Raw genomic sequence first — 16,587 nt, 5'->3', positions numbered from 1 at the left:
AAGACGATGAGTTAAAGTCGCTCCGAAATGAAATTATCCGGAGACGTCAACCGGAAGTATTGCTCAATATGGATCTAGTCAAGGCACTAATTGCACCACACGATGGACCAGGTGATTGCGAGGATTGGGTTGAACGACTGGACAATTTTCAAGGAATGTATGCCTGGTCGGATTTAGCAACAATGACGTACGCCATAAGTCGACTGGAAGGAACGGTGAAAGTTTGGTATGATGCGCATCGTGGAGATATCTGGGACGATTTTAAGACAACGGTGGTTAATGAGGTGAACAACCACGTTAATGAGGCGAAAATCCATTTCGATATGCAAAAGTTTGTTCGGTCTAAGGATATGCAATACGAAATGTATATCTACCCTATGATGGAGATTGAAAAGCCGGCTAAAATGTCAACAAGTGCCATTGTGACATATGTTGTACGGGGATTGAACAATACTACCATGCAGTCTCGTTTGAAAGGAGAATTTTTCAAAAGACATTCGGTGCAACTATTGCAATAACAGAGGACATTTCGCTCGAGATTGCCGACTACGCGGTGCGAGTAACAGGAAAGCAGAAACAGGAGCGGTCATGCGTCAACCGACGCCGGTATCACTGGCCGGACCATCGAAGGAGATTGGAGTTGCTGTAATCGATGAAGGTAGGGACCTAACAACTTTCACTGTTTATGTAAACGACATTGAAGTACAAACAGCAGGTTTGATAGATACAGGGTCACCAATAACGCTAATTCATGATTCGGTTGTTAGGGATGCAGGGATAGCGACGAAAGAAGTCAGTTTTAAGGAGAGATACGTTGGATTCAACAATTCTGAGATATTATTCAAAGGTGTCTTTTACGAAAAGTTAGTAGTGGAGAGTGATAATTTTCCATGCTATTTCCGAGTAGTATCCGATAAGACTATGAAGGCTCCTTTGCTAATAGGTAGAAATTTTGTTACCAGTAATGGTCTAAAGGCCATTTATGATGGGAAAATGTGGTTGTAGGGATCATGTCTGGCGTTTCATGAAAACAAAACTATTGACCATGACGGTTGGTTGAAGTCGATAATGAGTATTCGATATCTGGATGATAATGCCGATTGGGAAGTGGACCAATTCGATATCGGAGATAGCGGAACATCATCTGACGCAATCTATGAAGTTAAACGTGCTCTGAAGGATTGCTACATTGATGCTTTTCGACTGCCAAATCCAAAAGTGTGCTATAAGGCTTGTTCGCGACAAATCTGGACACGAGTATAACTTTTGAAATACCTCATAAACGAGTGAAATATTTCGTAGAGTGATGAACGTATGTCTGTACTATCAGAAATTATTTTATTTATTAGTATTACAAGTACTTAATGGAAAATGGTGTCGAAGGAAGAGCAGGTTTGAAAATCAATTGTGTGCAGCCGCTATTGAAATTTTGGTCTTTCGATTCGAAATCTTGCTAAAAATCTCTTGTTTTCATGTAAGCGCTGGTCATAGAGTCTTTAAATAGTTTGATGCTTCTTTGACAACAACGAGAATGCCAAGGACTGGAACAATAACGGATTTAGGCAACCACTAGGATGGGAAGGTAAAACAAGTACTACAAAAGAGGACGAATCTTGTGGCACGAACTGTTTCTCAGAAAATTAAAATGTCACCAACTTTAGTGATACATCGAAACATCGAAAAGGAATGAAGTAATTTAAAGTGAGCACTGTGTCGAATAAATTGACTAAATCGTTTTTTTAATTTTCAATGTTGTGTGTTGTGCGACAAAGAACAAGTCTTAAAATGAAAATTATTTTGCAAAAAGAGGAGCCTTTCAGTTACACTCCACGGCGATTGTCTTACAGTGAACGGGCAAGTGTTGAAGTAATCATCGAATACCTTCTCGCAAAGGGAGTTATAAAGGAAAGTTCCGTACGCGAGTCGAATTTTGCTAGTTAAAAAGAAGAATGGGGAAAATAGGATGTGTGTCGATTTTCGCTCACTGAACAAACTGGTGGTTAAAGACAGGTTTTCTATGCCATTGATAGAAGACCACATCGATAAGTTGCAAGGAAAGAAGTACTTTTCCACACTTGATCTACGAAGTGGGCTTTTCCACATTCCCATTGACGAAGGTAGTAAAATTACACATCTTTCGTCACATACATGGAACAATTTTAGTTTACTCGTGTTCCATTTAGCCCAGGCCTGCCCAACCTTTTCAAGCCACGGGCCAATTTTTAGAATTCACACTTGCTGGCGGGCCAGAAAATATTTTGTACATAACTTTTTAAATATTTATTAAAAAAAACATTGTTTTTTTTTCTTTTTCTAGAAAAACTAAACACGATTCAGTTGAGTTAAAACAATCTTTTTTGTTTATTTTGTATTCGCCGTTAAATTAGGGATCCATTTTGAATATTAAATTAATCTATTCACAGGTCTTAACAGCCCTCAGGTTTTCTCTGTTAGTTGGAAATAAAGCTGCCAATTTCTCTGTCATTCAAAAATGACCATGAAGACTGCCACGTTTTTCACGACGGTATTTTTATCGCTTGAGAGAGAGTAGAATATGAAGCGACGGGTATTTCCGTTACGTAGCTTTCAAATCTTCTGCGAGAACTTTTACTCTTCACCGTGTTCCGCGCAAGCTAATGCTACTGAAGGAGACTTTTTCTACACGGAAGCTCTCAAGTACCCATTAATGGGTATTTTCGTACCCATTTTGAAGAAAAGCGGCATAACTCATTAAATGAGTAAACTCGATTTACTCATTAATGAGTATTCCCCCTGAACTTCAAATAATGGGTAATTTTTGCTCTTGAATTTCATTGACAAGATGGGTAAATTTGCCCCATTTTTCATTTATGTGAATTTGAGGTTATGTTACATGTATAAATTTATGTATTCAAATAAGCTCAGATTGTATGATAAGAACACGATTGCAATTAAAGAACACCAGAAACAAGTTTTTGCAATTTATTGTTGTTTTTCGAAACATTTGACCAAGCCTTTCAGGAAACGATCTCCGCTTCCGCCTTCTCCGTCTGCAAGTGGTATTTTTCAGGGGTCTGATGTTTTGGTTGTGTTTTTGTAGTTTAGATGCAGTCTCGTTTCTTCTGCTTGTCGTTTATGGAACTGTCAGTGTGGAACGCACCTATCTCTTTCTTTCCCATGATTTTTCTTATGGCTGTCAGTGCGGAATTTTCTATGTTGGCTACGAAATGAACTGTGGTGGAGGTATACAAGTGTCAGTCCCGTGGTATTTTTTCCCTCGTAAGAATTCACGAAATTCGATTCTTCGAGCACCAGTTCCAATACCATGGTTCCTTGTACGGGGTAGTATTTAAGCACGAACTCTGAACAGAACTGCAGAACTGAATTGCACTGTAATGAATCAATTAAATTCTATTGAAAAATCTACTGTTGTATGCGAATAGAAAAACTTACTTTTTGGGTCAACCAAATTATACCGCACTGTGTTTTTTTTACATCATGGATATCCAGCTTTCCGGCCAGCTCCATTTCCGGATCTCACCGACTTTAAACAAAGCACTATATCCACGTAATTCGTTGAAAACATTATAATTACAAACTTCTTTGTAAAAAATGACAGCGGCACTGAACAAATATTTCACGGGTAATGTTTACCCATTATCATTGTTAGAAGCCAATGTATATATTGTGGTTAATTTACCCATTTTATGATGTCATTAAAAGGCCCAATTTTTGACAACTCCATATCGAATCAAATAATGGGTACTCTTCACCCATATAATGGGTATTTCCAAATGTCCGTGTATAGGACACACGACACTCTAAAAAATCATCACGTCATATTCACGTGAAAAATCACGTAACTGATCTGTCTTGAACAAACGACGATTGTTACGTGACGTTAGTAATGTTCTCCTGAAATTCACGTAACTTGTACTAAAAATCATGGTGAATATGTTTGTATGTACTCGTAAACAATTTAAGTGAGATTGTGTTCGTGTGATTGCAGCTTCGGTATTTGCGGAAAAATAGCATTGTAAACAATCTTCACGTCAGATTTACCTGAAAACAAATATGGTTCTCATCCACCATACTTTTCACGTGAGATTGACTTGACACTCACTTACGAATGAATGACATATAACCTAAACATATTTAGGCTTCGCAGAAGTAAGCGATATTTCAGGTGCAACTAGGCGGGGATTTTGAAAAAAATATCAACGGAAGTCGGATGAAATTTATAAGATTCGTAGTGATATGGAAGAAGACGAAGCTACATGAAGATAGAAATTACAGTTTTTCGATAGCGTTAATTTGAAATGTTATTCCAGATTTTAGTCTTCCAAGGGTGGACTACTTTTTGAATGATTTTACAGCGGAAATAGCAGCAATTTCCTAGAAAGAAACTAGTTTCATAATTTCTCAACAAATCTGATAAATTCCATTCGATATTCGTCAGTAACTTTGATTTGTTCTCCAACAGTGTTTTTGCGATAACTTCGAAGCGCAATGGCCGAATGACAGCATTCTCTGTCTAATGATAAAAATATCGTTCTGCATCAAATGCATTTCAACACATCAACATGCGAAGAGGTCTCCGTTTTACGGCTGCGGGCGTCACTAACTTATTTTGTATTATTTTGTATTAAAAAAAAACATTTTTGCAATATATTTCAAACCATGTAGTGGTTGCCTGATTTCATGTAGCTTTCACTAAAAGTTCACGTAACCGGTACGTAGAATTCACGTAAGGTTCACCTGATTAAACACGTAACTACTTTCAAACTTCACGTCATTAGTACTGGAAAATCCAGTCAGATGCACCGGATAAATCACGTAACTCAACGAAGCTAAACTTTGTTCAGGTTACATGTCATTCAGGTCACTCTTACGTGAAAAGTATGGTGGATGAGAACCACATTTGTTTTCAGGTAAATATGACGTGAAGATTTTTCAGAGTGGATGTCAACAGCGGGCTTGGTAGTCATATGGCTACTGCTTCTGCCTCATACGCAGGAGGCCATGAGTTCAATCCCAGGTCCGTTCCATTCTCCTACTTTGTATCTTTCTCTATATTTCACATGTTCTAGCAATCGCTAGAACTGGAAATTGACTTCCCTACCGTTTCCATTACTATTCCTATACCTTCAACTTGAGTATTCTTACAGTAATTTGCTAGAATTGGAAATGAACAATAGCTCGTTTCCTACATCCAATTAGAAATTCCATCAGTTGCCTTCTCCTATCCACATTAGCAGCTCGTTAACCAAGACGGACCTCTGCCTCTCGGAACCTAACCCAAAATTCCAACAAATTCCGCATGAACTCGTGGCAAGTGCAGAGGTATATTCGGCTTGCAGTTGGCGAGTGATTGCATCATCATTTCCTCCCCATTCCCTACATTGACTTGCATTCTGACGTGGCAGGCGCCAGTATGACCTAACAAATGAGATCACCAGTACTTGTACATTGAAGATAGTCCCAAGCAAACATCTGTTGGTTCCCTGTGCAAGAACAGCTGATCTGGTCATAATGGAATAGCAACTACGAGCAGTCAATCAAGCTCAAGCTCAAGGACACACGATGTCAACAACAACCGAAATGCATTCCTTAACAATTTCTCCGTCCTGGAAAAAATCATCCGTTTTGCCAATTAGCTCGTATTAGCTCGAGTGAAAAGAGTTTGTTGCTTCTATAATCCATTGTACCATTAATTTGAATCAATAAATATAAATTTGAATTGAAACCTTTGAAATTCTATCAACTTTTGTTTCCTACCTGAGTCCTTTTAAATATCATATTTCATAGAAGGCTTGGATTCAGATTTTATTCCTTCAGTATAGCAAAACTTTCCGGACAAATTAAGTAAACCGGCTTTTCTTTTTTCAACGCGATGTTCTACATCAACTTTTCATTTCTTGGGGTCACTTATGCAATCATTTCTAATTATGCAAACTATTATTTTTCGTTTCACATTTAAATGAATTGTTTTGCAGCGCGAGCTTTGATATAAAACTTACATATTGAATAATGAATAATAACAAAACTTCTGGAGCCAGGTGGAAAAGCTGGCGGGCCGATCATTAGGTAATTTTTCTTACATGCCGCGGGCCACAAAAAATGGAGCCGAGGGCCGCATCCGGCCCGCGGGCCGTACGTTGGGCAGCCCTGAGTCGGTGTAATTCTCCGGCGATGTTCATGCGTTTCATTAACTTAATCTTCAAGGATCTCATTCGTAAAGGCAAAATAGTGGTTTACATGGATGATGTAATGATAGCTACAGCATATTCAAATTCTTCAGGAAGTGTTAACGAAAATGAGCGAAAATAAACTGGAGCTACAAACTTCGAAATGTCAAATTTTTAAAACTAATGTGACATATTTGGGATACGATGTGGACCAGCATGGAGTGCGTCCAAGCCAGAGCCATGATCACGCCGTTGAGGATTTTCCGGTACCAAGAAACATCATTGAGGTGCAAAGGTTCATTGGATTGCCATCATATTTTCGTAAATTTATTCAGAATTATTCGACCATAGCTCATCCGTTGTATCAGATTGTTAAGCAAAACAATTTTTCATTCGACGATGCCTGTTTGAAGTCGTTCCTAGAATTGAAAGATAAATTAATGAGTCAATCAGTACTTGCGATCTATTCGCCTACAGCGAGGACGGAGCTGCAAGTGCAAGTGCATTGGGATTCGGAAGTATTCTGTTGCAAGAAGCACAAGGAGGGAGTATGCACCCTGTGATGTACTTTAGCAAAAGAGCCTCTGAATCTGAATCAAGGCTCCACAGTTTTGAGCTAGAGACTCTGGCGGTTGTGTATTGTTTGCAGAGGTTTCATGTTTACTTATATGGTCTCGATAGTTTTGACCTCATCACCGATTGTAACTCGCTGGTACAAACCCTTAACAAAAAAGATATTAATCCCAAGATTGCGTTGGTCTATATTTTTGTCGAACTACAATTTTGATATGAAACATCGTGAAAGTAATGAAATGCATCACGTAGATGCGTTAAGTCGATGTCATATGGTTGGTATTGTGGAAGAGCGCGATTCATTGTCAACAGCTTTCATCGCAAGTCAGCTTCGAGATGCACAAATAGAGAAAATTCGGACCGATCTTGAGCAACGTGAAAACAAGTTGTTCGAATTAAGGGACGGCTTGGTGTATAGGAAAGATGGTTCCAAATTGCTTTTCTATGTACCTTCAGAGATGGAGCTTAGTTTGCTATTTGAGGAACACAAGAAAATGGGACATTTCGGGAGTACCAAAATGTTGGAATACCTCAGGCGTCAATACTGGTTCCCGAAAATGAACGACAAAGCGAAGCAACTCGTAGGAAATTGCCTGAAGTGTATAATATACACTAAGAAGCAAGTTAGACACGAAATGGGTTGAAGAATATTGACAAAGGAACAGAGCAGTTCGACACAATCCATATTGATCACTTGGGACCGTTGCAGATGACTTCGAGGCGAAATAAGCATATTTTTGCAGTGATAGATGCATTCACAACATACATCAAGCTGTATGCAACGAAGAGTACTAGTTCTGGGGAAGTACTGAAATGCCTGGAAAACTATTTTCGTCGGTATTCCGTACCACGGAGGATCGTATCTGATAGGGGTACTTCTTTTACTAGTGAGGAGTTCAGATTATTTGCTGATTCTTATGATATAAAGCATGATTTGAACGCCACTGCTAATCGACAAGCGAACGGAGCCATCGAGAGATTTAATCGAGTATGTAGGAATACAAGAGTCAGTTCCGTGGTGTAGAGCTGTTTCACGAACCAAGTTGTTCAACTCGGTTTGTCAAAACTTGTCTCATATCCTGGGGGCGGAGTCGATGTTTGACGAACATGCTTGAGCGTGTGTATAGGGGTTGATTCCTCAACACAAACAAACAAGCTGTCAAAAAAGCTCATTATATGATACAAACTTCTGTCAAAACACACTCATACATACACACACAGAAGGAAGACCAAAACAAAACAAAATCTATTTTGGTAATGTGACGGTCAGGTGACGAACCAAACGATTAAGTTTCCCTCTGATTGTGCTAAACTGGAACAGCCGAACTCCGAAATGACTCCTAATCCGAAGGAAAACAAACTCAAGCAGAGCCCGACAGAGGAGCAGTCCAGTGGCAGTGGAGATGACCAGCAGGCGACGTTATCAGAAGAAGAATACGATGATGAGGAAATCGATGTATCCCTGGATGGTATAAACTTATACCAGCATACAATATTATTGTTTGATCCTGGCGTAATTCTCTTGTGTTGTAGACTTCGACTCGGTAAACTCGTACCTGGATTCGCTCAATTCGGCTCTGGATGCGATCGAGCAACGGAACGACGATCTGAAGGAGCAGTTACTGAGCTTACTGCAATCCAATCGCGAAATTCGTCAATCGATGCAGGAGGAGAACGCCAAACGGTCCAGTGGAGGCAACGGAGACGGTGCCGGATCTGAACCGGAAGCCGCCGCCGGAGACGCCATGGAGCATTGAGCCTTCGATACGATTCATTCCTGCTTGTAATGAAGTATTTTGCGACTGCCGAAGGTCCAACAGTTATTGGTTCTGAGATGTTAGATGCCAGTACTGAGATCGTTTTAACAAAAAACTTTGATCAGATTCTTAAGAACAATTTCAGGAAAAAAAAAGTAATTTTCGACTCAGTTGTTGGATTATCGGCAATAAATTCATTAAGATCGATAATATAATTTAAAATGTATGTTTAGTGATTGTTGTGTAAATAAATACATATTTGTTATTAGTAAATCATTTTTATTACAAACTAATCATAATTGATCTTCAACATTGTGATCAGCTGCATACATAATCAAATCCTTGAAATACTGCGTATCAATTTTGTCCACAATTCTGGTGTTTTCTTTGGATTTCTTCCGATGGTCCAGTACGGCTTGACCTCTGGTTAAAGTTCCCGCCAGTTCGATATCCACGTGCCAATTTTCCGCATGAACAACAATTTCTGGCTTGATAAAAACAGCCGCAACGAACGCATCGCAGGGCATCCACCTGTCCCAATCGCCATAGCATTTCTTTTCCGCTTGATTCAGCATCAGCACAGCCTTGTTGGTTGTCCTACCGACCACGTCCATCCGCCAGGTCATTTCCAATTCTCGATGCTCGGTAACGCACGTTTCCCATGGCAGAAGCGTAATCGGACAGACAAGGCTGTTGAATATGATGTGTGCAGCTTCTGGGTCGGCCCAAAAGTTGAATTCCGCACATTTTGTCACATTGCCTACCCCGTTTCGGTTGCCACCCATCACGAATAGATCCTTGATATTTTGTCGCACCTGTGGGTACATTTTCAAACACAAAGCAAGATTTGTCAGCGGTCCCAACAGTATCAGCGAAATATTTCCCGGATCCGCGTTAATTCTGCGTGCCAACTCATTCACCGCGTGCTCTGACTGTATGATCGTTTCATCTGGAACATCTAAATTTAAATCGCCAAAACCATCCAACCCGTGAAAATGACGATCTCCCTCCGGGACAGGTGTTATCAAGGGCTCAATCGCTCCTTTGTAGACCGGAACATCTGTTCGCCCGATGGCGGCCAAGACTCGCAGAACGTTCCGCGCTGCGTTGTGCACATCGGTATTCCCGTGCGTACAAGTGATCGCCTCAACCTTGAGATTGAACTTCTTTTCGCACTTCAGCAGCAGCAGTAACGCCCAAGCATCATCCGTGCCGACATCGACGTCGACGATCACTTTCCTGGGTGGTGACATGTTTACTGTAGATCGTGCGAAATTCCCGAGACCGAAGTGTCGGCGCACAGGGATGGTTTCAAACTGAAGCGGAGAGCTGTGTGATGGAATGGTTTAGCGATATCTGAATGGACGCACTCACACTGCTTTGTTTGTGTTACCTACGTTGATCTCTACCCAACGTGTTCCATCTTGTTACATAAATTATGTGAAATAACTTGCTCAAAAAGGCAAACTTTGAAGGCGCGTCTCATCTTATCACTTCTAACTGCTAATCAAAACAGGAATGACTTCAAAGGCTGCGAATTGTTTAACACAATATAGCTACATGGCACTTTGGTTAGCAAAAATATGATTATCGTCTATAATATGTATTTGTATAACATCCTAATGATGTTCTTTCTTGGGGAGAAATACTTGTCTAATCTTGTGGTCAATTGATTGCATCTTATAGCGCATATAGGTATATACATGATTGTGATGCATCACCTGTGCTAAATGTGCAAATATTACCTGGCAATCTATTTGCATTGATTGTGTGCCGTTTCAGAATTCCCAATAAGATCCCGTTGAAATATCACATATGATGGTAATTATTTATGGAAAGTGTGATGTACACGAATAATTACTCGAAAATTATACGTCTTAACTTATGTTTTATTCGACTATCAATGTTACAACGTTATACATCATGTTTCTTCTCACTCAACTCTCTGCACGAGGGGTGCATCAATGCTAACACGATTCACACATCGTTACACCCCCCTTGTAAGACTTTTATTATTTCAAAACTTATACCGTATTATAACATCATGGCATGGAATCCTTTAGGGTCTGTCTCAATTGGATAATTAAACTGAAATTAAACTTAAAAGTGACATTTCAATAATTATCGAATAACCCTGCTCGCAGAGCAAGATTACTTTTGACAGATATCGAATCATTTTCCATCGATGTCTTATTGGAATTGCTGGGTAGCACCAGCCATTCTTATAACGGGGTGTTTTTTTAATTTTCGAACTGTCACTTTTAAGTTTAATTCTCCAAATGAGACAGACCCTTAGTATGCAACATCTGTAACATAAATTTTAAGGTTAATGATCTACTTTTTGAAAATTCGGCCTTCCGAATCTCTGAGCCGCCAGAAACCTCTATCGAAACCACTAACGACTAAATCTTCATCACTGTCCCTTGAAATGTTTGGTTCAAAGTCACCATCAGATGCCTCAAAGAATTCAGAACCGTTAGATTCATTTTGCTCTCCCCTAAGGTTTTCATCTAAGTGCAAACTCTCTAGGCTATTCGAAAGGTCCGCTATATCGTTTTCCGTGGGACCCGTGTTCTCCACAGTACGTGAGTTTCCTGCGTGCAAAACTGAAATATTTGGGTCGTTGTGATACAACGTTCGGACGGAGGTGTCTTGCATGTGTCCATGGCTTACGCCTTCCCACATTCGCTTTACTGGAACGAATGCTGAATTTCCGACAATACTGCGACGATTACTGCTGTCAACATGCCTTTCGTTTTCCTTTTCCAATGTCTCAGTGGTTGGCCGAGTGTCTCGTCTCATTTGATCCTGTGAGGGTGAGATATATTAGGAGTTGGGCAATCCACTTTTAGAGTGCATTGATGACAGATATGCAAATATCGTATAACGGTTTGGTTGGCCAACACTAACTAGTAAATAGCAGGCCATGACTTTGCCCCTTTTCCTCGTGGGACAACAAAACGGTGTCGCACGCGCGATTAGACAGCACACCCCGTGATAGCTCGTTCGGCAGAACTAGGCCGCACATTTGGCGATCCTGCCAGGTTGTTCCTGATTGGAAATAATTGTTTTGTAAGTATCCTGTGGGCGTGATTGGGACATTTTTTCATCGGTTTCGACTTGTAATGTCGAAGACGCTCTGGAAGAGCGTCGGATTAATAAATTTGCTCATCGGTTTCGACTTGTGATGTCGAAGACGCTCTAGAAGAGCGTCGGATTGAATGATTTGCACATCGGTTTCGACTTGTGATGTCGAAGACGCTCTGCAAGAGCGTCGGATTGAATGATTTGCACATCGGTTTCGACTTGTGATGTCGGAGACGCTATGGAAGAGTGTCGGATTGATAAATTTGCTCATCGGTTTCGACTTGTAGTGTCGAAGACGCTCTGAAAGAGCGTCGGATTGAATGATTTGTCCATCGGTTTCGACTTGTGATGTCGAAGACGCTCTGGAAAAGCGTCGGATTGAATGATTTGCTCATCGGTTTCAACTTGTGATGTCGAAGACGCTCTGGAAGAGCGTCGGATTGAATGATTTGCTCATCGGTTTCGACTTGTGTTGTCGAAGACGCTCTGGAAGAGCGTCGGATTGAATGATTTGCACATCGGTTTCGACTTGTGATGTCGAAGACGCTATGGAAGAGCGTCAGATTGATAAATTTGCTCATCGGTTTCGACTTGTACACTGATAAAAAAAATACACGACTTGTAGTGTCGAAGACGCTCTGGAGGAGCGTCGAATTAAATGATTTGCACATCGGTTTCGACTTGTGATGTCGAAGATGCTCTGGAAGAACATCGGATTGATAAATTTGCACATCGGTTTCGACTTGTGATGTCGAAGACGCTCTGTAAAAGCGGCGGATTAAATGTTCTGTCTATCGGATTCGACTTGTGATGTGGAAGACGCTGTGGGAAGCGTCGGAATGAATGATTTGCTCATCGGTTTGGACCTGTATTGTCAAAGACGCTCTGGAAGAGCGTAGGATAACATGATTTGTACATCGGTTTTCGATTTCTGATGTCGAAGACGCTGGATTGACAAATGTGTTGTTTCTCAACGGTTTTTACTTAAAAAAAGCGCCAGCATAAATGATTTGTTTTCTCATCGGTTTCGACATGTAATGTCGAAGCTGCTATGGTAGAGCACTGGATTGAATGTTTTGGCTTGTGACGTCGCAGACGCTCTGAAAAAACGCCGAAAAAAAAGTTATTTGTTTTCTCATTGGTTTGACTTAAACGAGTTAAAATGTCTAAAGAATTCTGGAGTAGCGCCGAAGCAAATGATTCGTTTTCTCATCGGTTTCCACTTGTAATATCGAAGGTGCCAGATTGAATGATTTCTTGTTCTTATCGGTTTCAACTAAACATGATTTTTTTTCGGAATAAATTATTTGTTTTCCCATCGGTTTTCTTCTTGTGTTGTCGAAGAGCTCCCTCCCAGCTCTGGAAGAGTATCGGATTCTTGCAGCTTTTGATGGTGAAGGTTGTGTAAAATAGGGCGGGTTGTTCGTGTCAAAGCCCCAACTATTAAAATTTGAATTTCGGCTGTTGTGTGAGAGTACCGGACTTATTGGCTTGAGCTTGAAGGGCATAGTATGTTTGGCGAACCACCTATATTGTTTTGATTTTCCCATTGGAAAGCCATCAAATTGTATTGGATATGGTCTACCGAATCTAATTCTATTGGTTTTGGATTGCAATGCTGAAAATATTTGCAAAAAAATTAATAAAATAAAAGAAATACAGCTGGAGGATCATGAACCTGAAATAGTTGACATTTTCAAAATGTTAAAAAAGGCTGGATTAATTTGCTTAGTAAATATGCATTTACGTATTTGTATGTGGACTTGGAATTGAAATATTGAATTTGGATTGTTTTTGGTATTGGTTTTCAATGAAACATTTGATTTTTGATAATGGGTGAGGTAACATGATTATTAGATTTGAAAATTGGAAATGCAAATATTTAATATTATTTTAGAATCAACTTTTGGTTATAATATAGAGATTTTATTTGAAAGATGGAGTTGGATTAGAATATTAGTTGTGAAAATTGGATGGACAAAATACATAACCATGCAATGGCAGGCATAAATAAAACTTTCAATTAATTACTGTGGAAATGCTGAAGAACACATAAATAGTAAACCGAGAACTAGTTGTGATGCAGAGCCATGGAAGATAAAGAGAATAAAAAAAAAATGATCATATTATATGAATGTTTGATTTTAGTATTCCATTATAAAAACGTTTCAATGTTGGTCTGGGAATAAAACTTTGTTCATGGAATAGGAATGTTGGATTTGCTTTTCGGGTTCATACATTGGATTTGAGTATCAGATTGGAAAATCATATTGAAATATTGGAATTCCAATTTGATTTAGGATGATTTTGTTTATAGGAATTGAGTACGGATATTGGATACTAGATTGTAAAATTAGAAAAAAAAAATGCAATGTAAAAAGTTGTTTATGAAAAACCTAAGTCAATGGTTTTTTTTCTCTTTTCAGTGAGAGAAGAAGGGGAATGTGAGGGTGAGATATATTAGGAGTTGGGCAATCCACTTTTAGAGTGCATTGATGACAGATATGCAAATATCGTTTAACGGTTTGGTTGGCCAACACTAACTGGTAAATAGCAGGCCATGACTTTGCCCCTTTTCCTCGTGGGACAACAAAACGGTGTCGCACGCGCGATTAGACAGCACACCCCGTGATAGCTCGTTCGGCAGAACACAGATCCAAATGACGTTTGATCATTCTTCCGTTTGCAGTTTCGTAGCCATTTTCTCCTCGTTGCGCTTGAAAAAACACTCGTCTTTCTTTGAGAACAATTACCGGCGGTGTGGAATGCGTTGACAGAGCCTTGCACAAGAAATCATAATCTTTCTCTTTCGGTTGGTGCGGTGTACACAAATCTCTCAGCAGCTTGTATGTCCGCACTCAAATGGTTGATTAGAACGGCTTTTTTCATATCGTTGGCAATCTTATTGGATACAAAAAACTGCTCCAACTATTCTTTGTACAGTTCCCATTCTTCAGACTCTCCGTCGAAACATCGGAAGCTTGCCGGCGCCGCCATCTTGAAAACGTCGAAAAAAAAACTTCCAGTTGGCCGCTGGTTTTTGTCACTTTGTGTGTTTCTCTGCGCCGTTGGCTGACCACATCCGTTCTTTTATGAATGATCAGGATCCCGTCCAGTCGCCAATGTGATGTACACGAATAATTACTCGATAATTATACGTCTTAACTTATGTTTTATTCGACTATCAATGTTACAACGTTATACATCATGTTTCTTCTCACTCAACTCTCTGAACGAGGGGTGCATCAATGCTAACTCGATTCACACATCGTTACAGAAAGGGAAAGAAAAGTGCAATGGGTACTGGCTAAGTTCCCCCTGGCGGTGCTAAAATGATAAGCAATAACAATGCCTAATTCCATTTAAATGTTTTAATATAATTAGTGATTAGCATACGTTCTTATTTTATGTGGGGGCACGCATGGAACACATTTTTTTAACGCGGGTGTCAGATGGCTAACCCATGTTTAAATGTTTTAATTTTATTTGTTGTTTTCAGCATCACATAACACAAGATACGGTGGACCCGAGCAAAGTTTGAAATCAAAACTTGCTTTCTTGATGTCAATTATTTGATTACTCCAGTTGATCTCGTTTTGTATGAATTAACTATTAACACAGCAAAAATGAGAGCATATTTTACACTGTAAAATCATACTGAAAACAAATTTTGCTGTCAATGAAGTCGACATCGACACTAAATTTGATATTATAAGATTCTTGATTTGATTTCAAGATGTTTTAGATTATTTTTATGAGCATTCATAACAGCAACAGCATATTTTGTTTCCAGATTGATCTTAATTTTCGTAAATAACACACTCATTATGATAACTGAGGAATGCATATTGAAAACATGTTGGTATATCAATTTGTATTAATTAACAATTGATATCAAATTATGTTTTCAATTAATCTCAACAGCAGAGATTAATATAAATTTGCTCTCATTTTGTTACCCGACTTTACTCGGGAAGACTCTGCATTGTATGATAGTTTAGGAAGTCGTGTGGTGCATGGTTGCCCGTGTCGTTTATTGCTATCGTTCCCTAATGTACGACGCCTTTGCTTGAACAAATTATTTTATATAAAGGCTGGGCACGGCAAATGCTGGGTAAAGTGTACCATTGGTACACTGGCCGGGATACGAGCAACTTCAGGGAAGATCGGGTAACCAACCCCGGTGGGAACTATGGTCGTATGCTGACAGGGAAGGGGGGGTTTGCTCCTCTCCGGAGGTGCAAATCTTACTGAGCGTCTGTTCTCCATGTCAGTATCGGCTTTGCGTCTGTTCTCCATGTTAGGGGCGGCTAATCATCGTCCGAGTGCCAGCGAGGGAATCTAAGTGAAACTCTGCACTATGGTCCGCCGGGAATAAGGAAGAATGGTCCTCCGGAAATTTAGGGGGTTTGGTGTCAGGCCCTGCAAGCCAGCCTTTAAAAAACATACGCAACGAACAATCAACAAAAGAGTACGGACCGGAACCATCGGCGAAGACCACTGCGACGAAAAGGGACTAGCGATTTGAAACTCATTTCGTGGAACTGCAAATCTCTCAATTTCATCGGGAGCATCGCCGATATGCTCAAGGACCGTGGATTCGACATCGTAGCGCTGCAGGAGGTTCGTTGGAAGGGATCAATGGTGCGAAGTTTAGAGTTAATCATACCATCTATCAGAACAGTGGCAACACACACGAGCTGGGAACAGCTTTCATAGTGATGGGCGATATGCAAAAACACGTGATCGGGTGGTGGCCGATCAATGAAAGAATGTGCAGGTTGAGGATCAAAGGCCGGTTCTTCAACTTCAGCATAATCAACGTCCATAGCCCACACTCCGGAAGTACTTATGATAATAAGGACACATTCTACTATCAACAATGTTCGATGCCGACGACCGCCGCGGTACGACCTAGAGCGACTGAAGCAACCTGATGTTGGCACTGCATACGCGCAGCATCTCGAGACAGCGTTGCCGGAAGAGGGAGAGCTCGATGGGGC

At 40.2% G+C, this 16,587-nt stretch overlaps 2 protein-coding genes across 3 annotated transcripts; one reads left to right on the top strand and one right to left on the bottom strand.

Moving 5' to 3' along the window:
• Window positions 1-7,970: 7,970 nt before the first annotated feature.
• Window positions 7,971-8,770, top strand: LOC134216952 (UPF0184 protein AAEL002161). The gene is made up of 2 exons (XM_062695714.1): window positions 7,971-8,209; window positions 8,274-8,770. Exons 1-2 carry the CDS (start codon window positions 8,074-8,076, stop codon window positions 8,495-8,497), a joined length of 360 nt encoding a protein of 119 aa, XP_062551698.1. The 5' UTR covers window positions 7,971-8,073; the 3' UTR covers window positions 8,498-8,770.
• Window positions 8,771-8,783: 13 nt separating this feature from the next.
• LOC134216934 (pyrimidine-specific ribonucleoside hydrolase RihA-like) lies at window positions 8,784-10,120 on the bottom strand. Of its 2 annotated transcripts, none has more exons than XM_062695698.1 (2): window positions 9,891-10,120; window positions 8,784-9,826 (listed from the first exon to the last, which is right to left on the bottom strand). In XM_062695698.1, exon 2 carries the CDS (start codon window positions 9,748-9,750, stop codon window positions 8,791-8,793), a length of 960 nt encoding a protein of 319 aa, XP_062551682.1. In that variant the 5' UTR covers window positions 9,751-9,826; window positions 9,891-10,120; the 3' UTR covers window positions 8,784-8,790. The 2 variants fall into 2 exon arrangements, with proteins under 2 accessions (XP_062551682.1, XP_062551689.1); XM_062695705.1 differs by having other exon boundaries at window positions 9,895-10,120.
• Window positions 10,121-16,587: the final 6,467 nt, after the last annotated feature.

This window comes from Armigeres subalbatus, chromosome 1 (genome assembly GCF_024139115.2).
Source record: "Armigeres subalbatus isolate Guangzhou_Male chromosome 1, GZ_Asu_2, whole genome shotgun sequence".
Classification (NCBI taxonomy): Eukaryota; Metazoa; Arthropoda; class Insecta; order Diptera; family Culicidae; genus Armigeres; species Armigeres subalbatus.
This window is presented reverse-complemented; position numbering and strand designations above follow the sequence as displayed.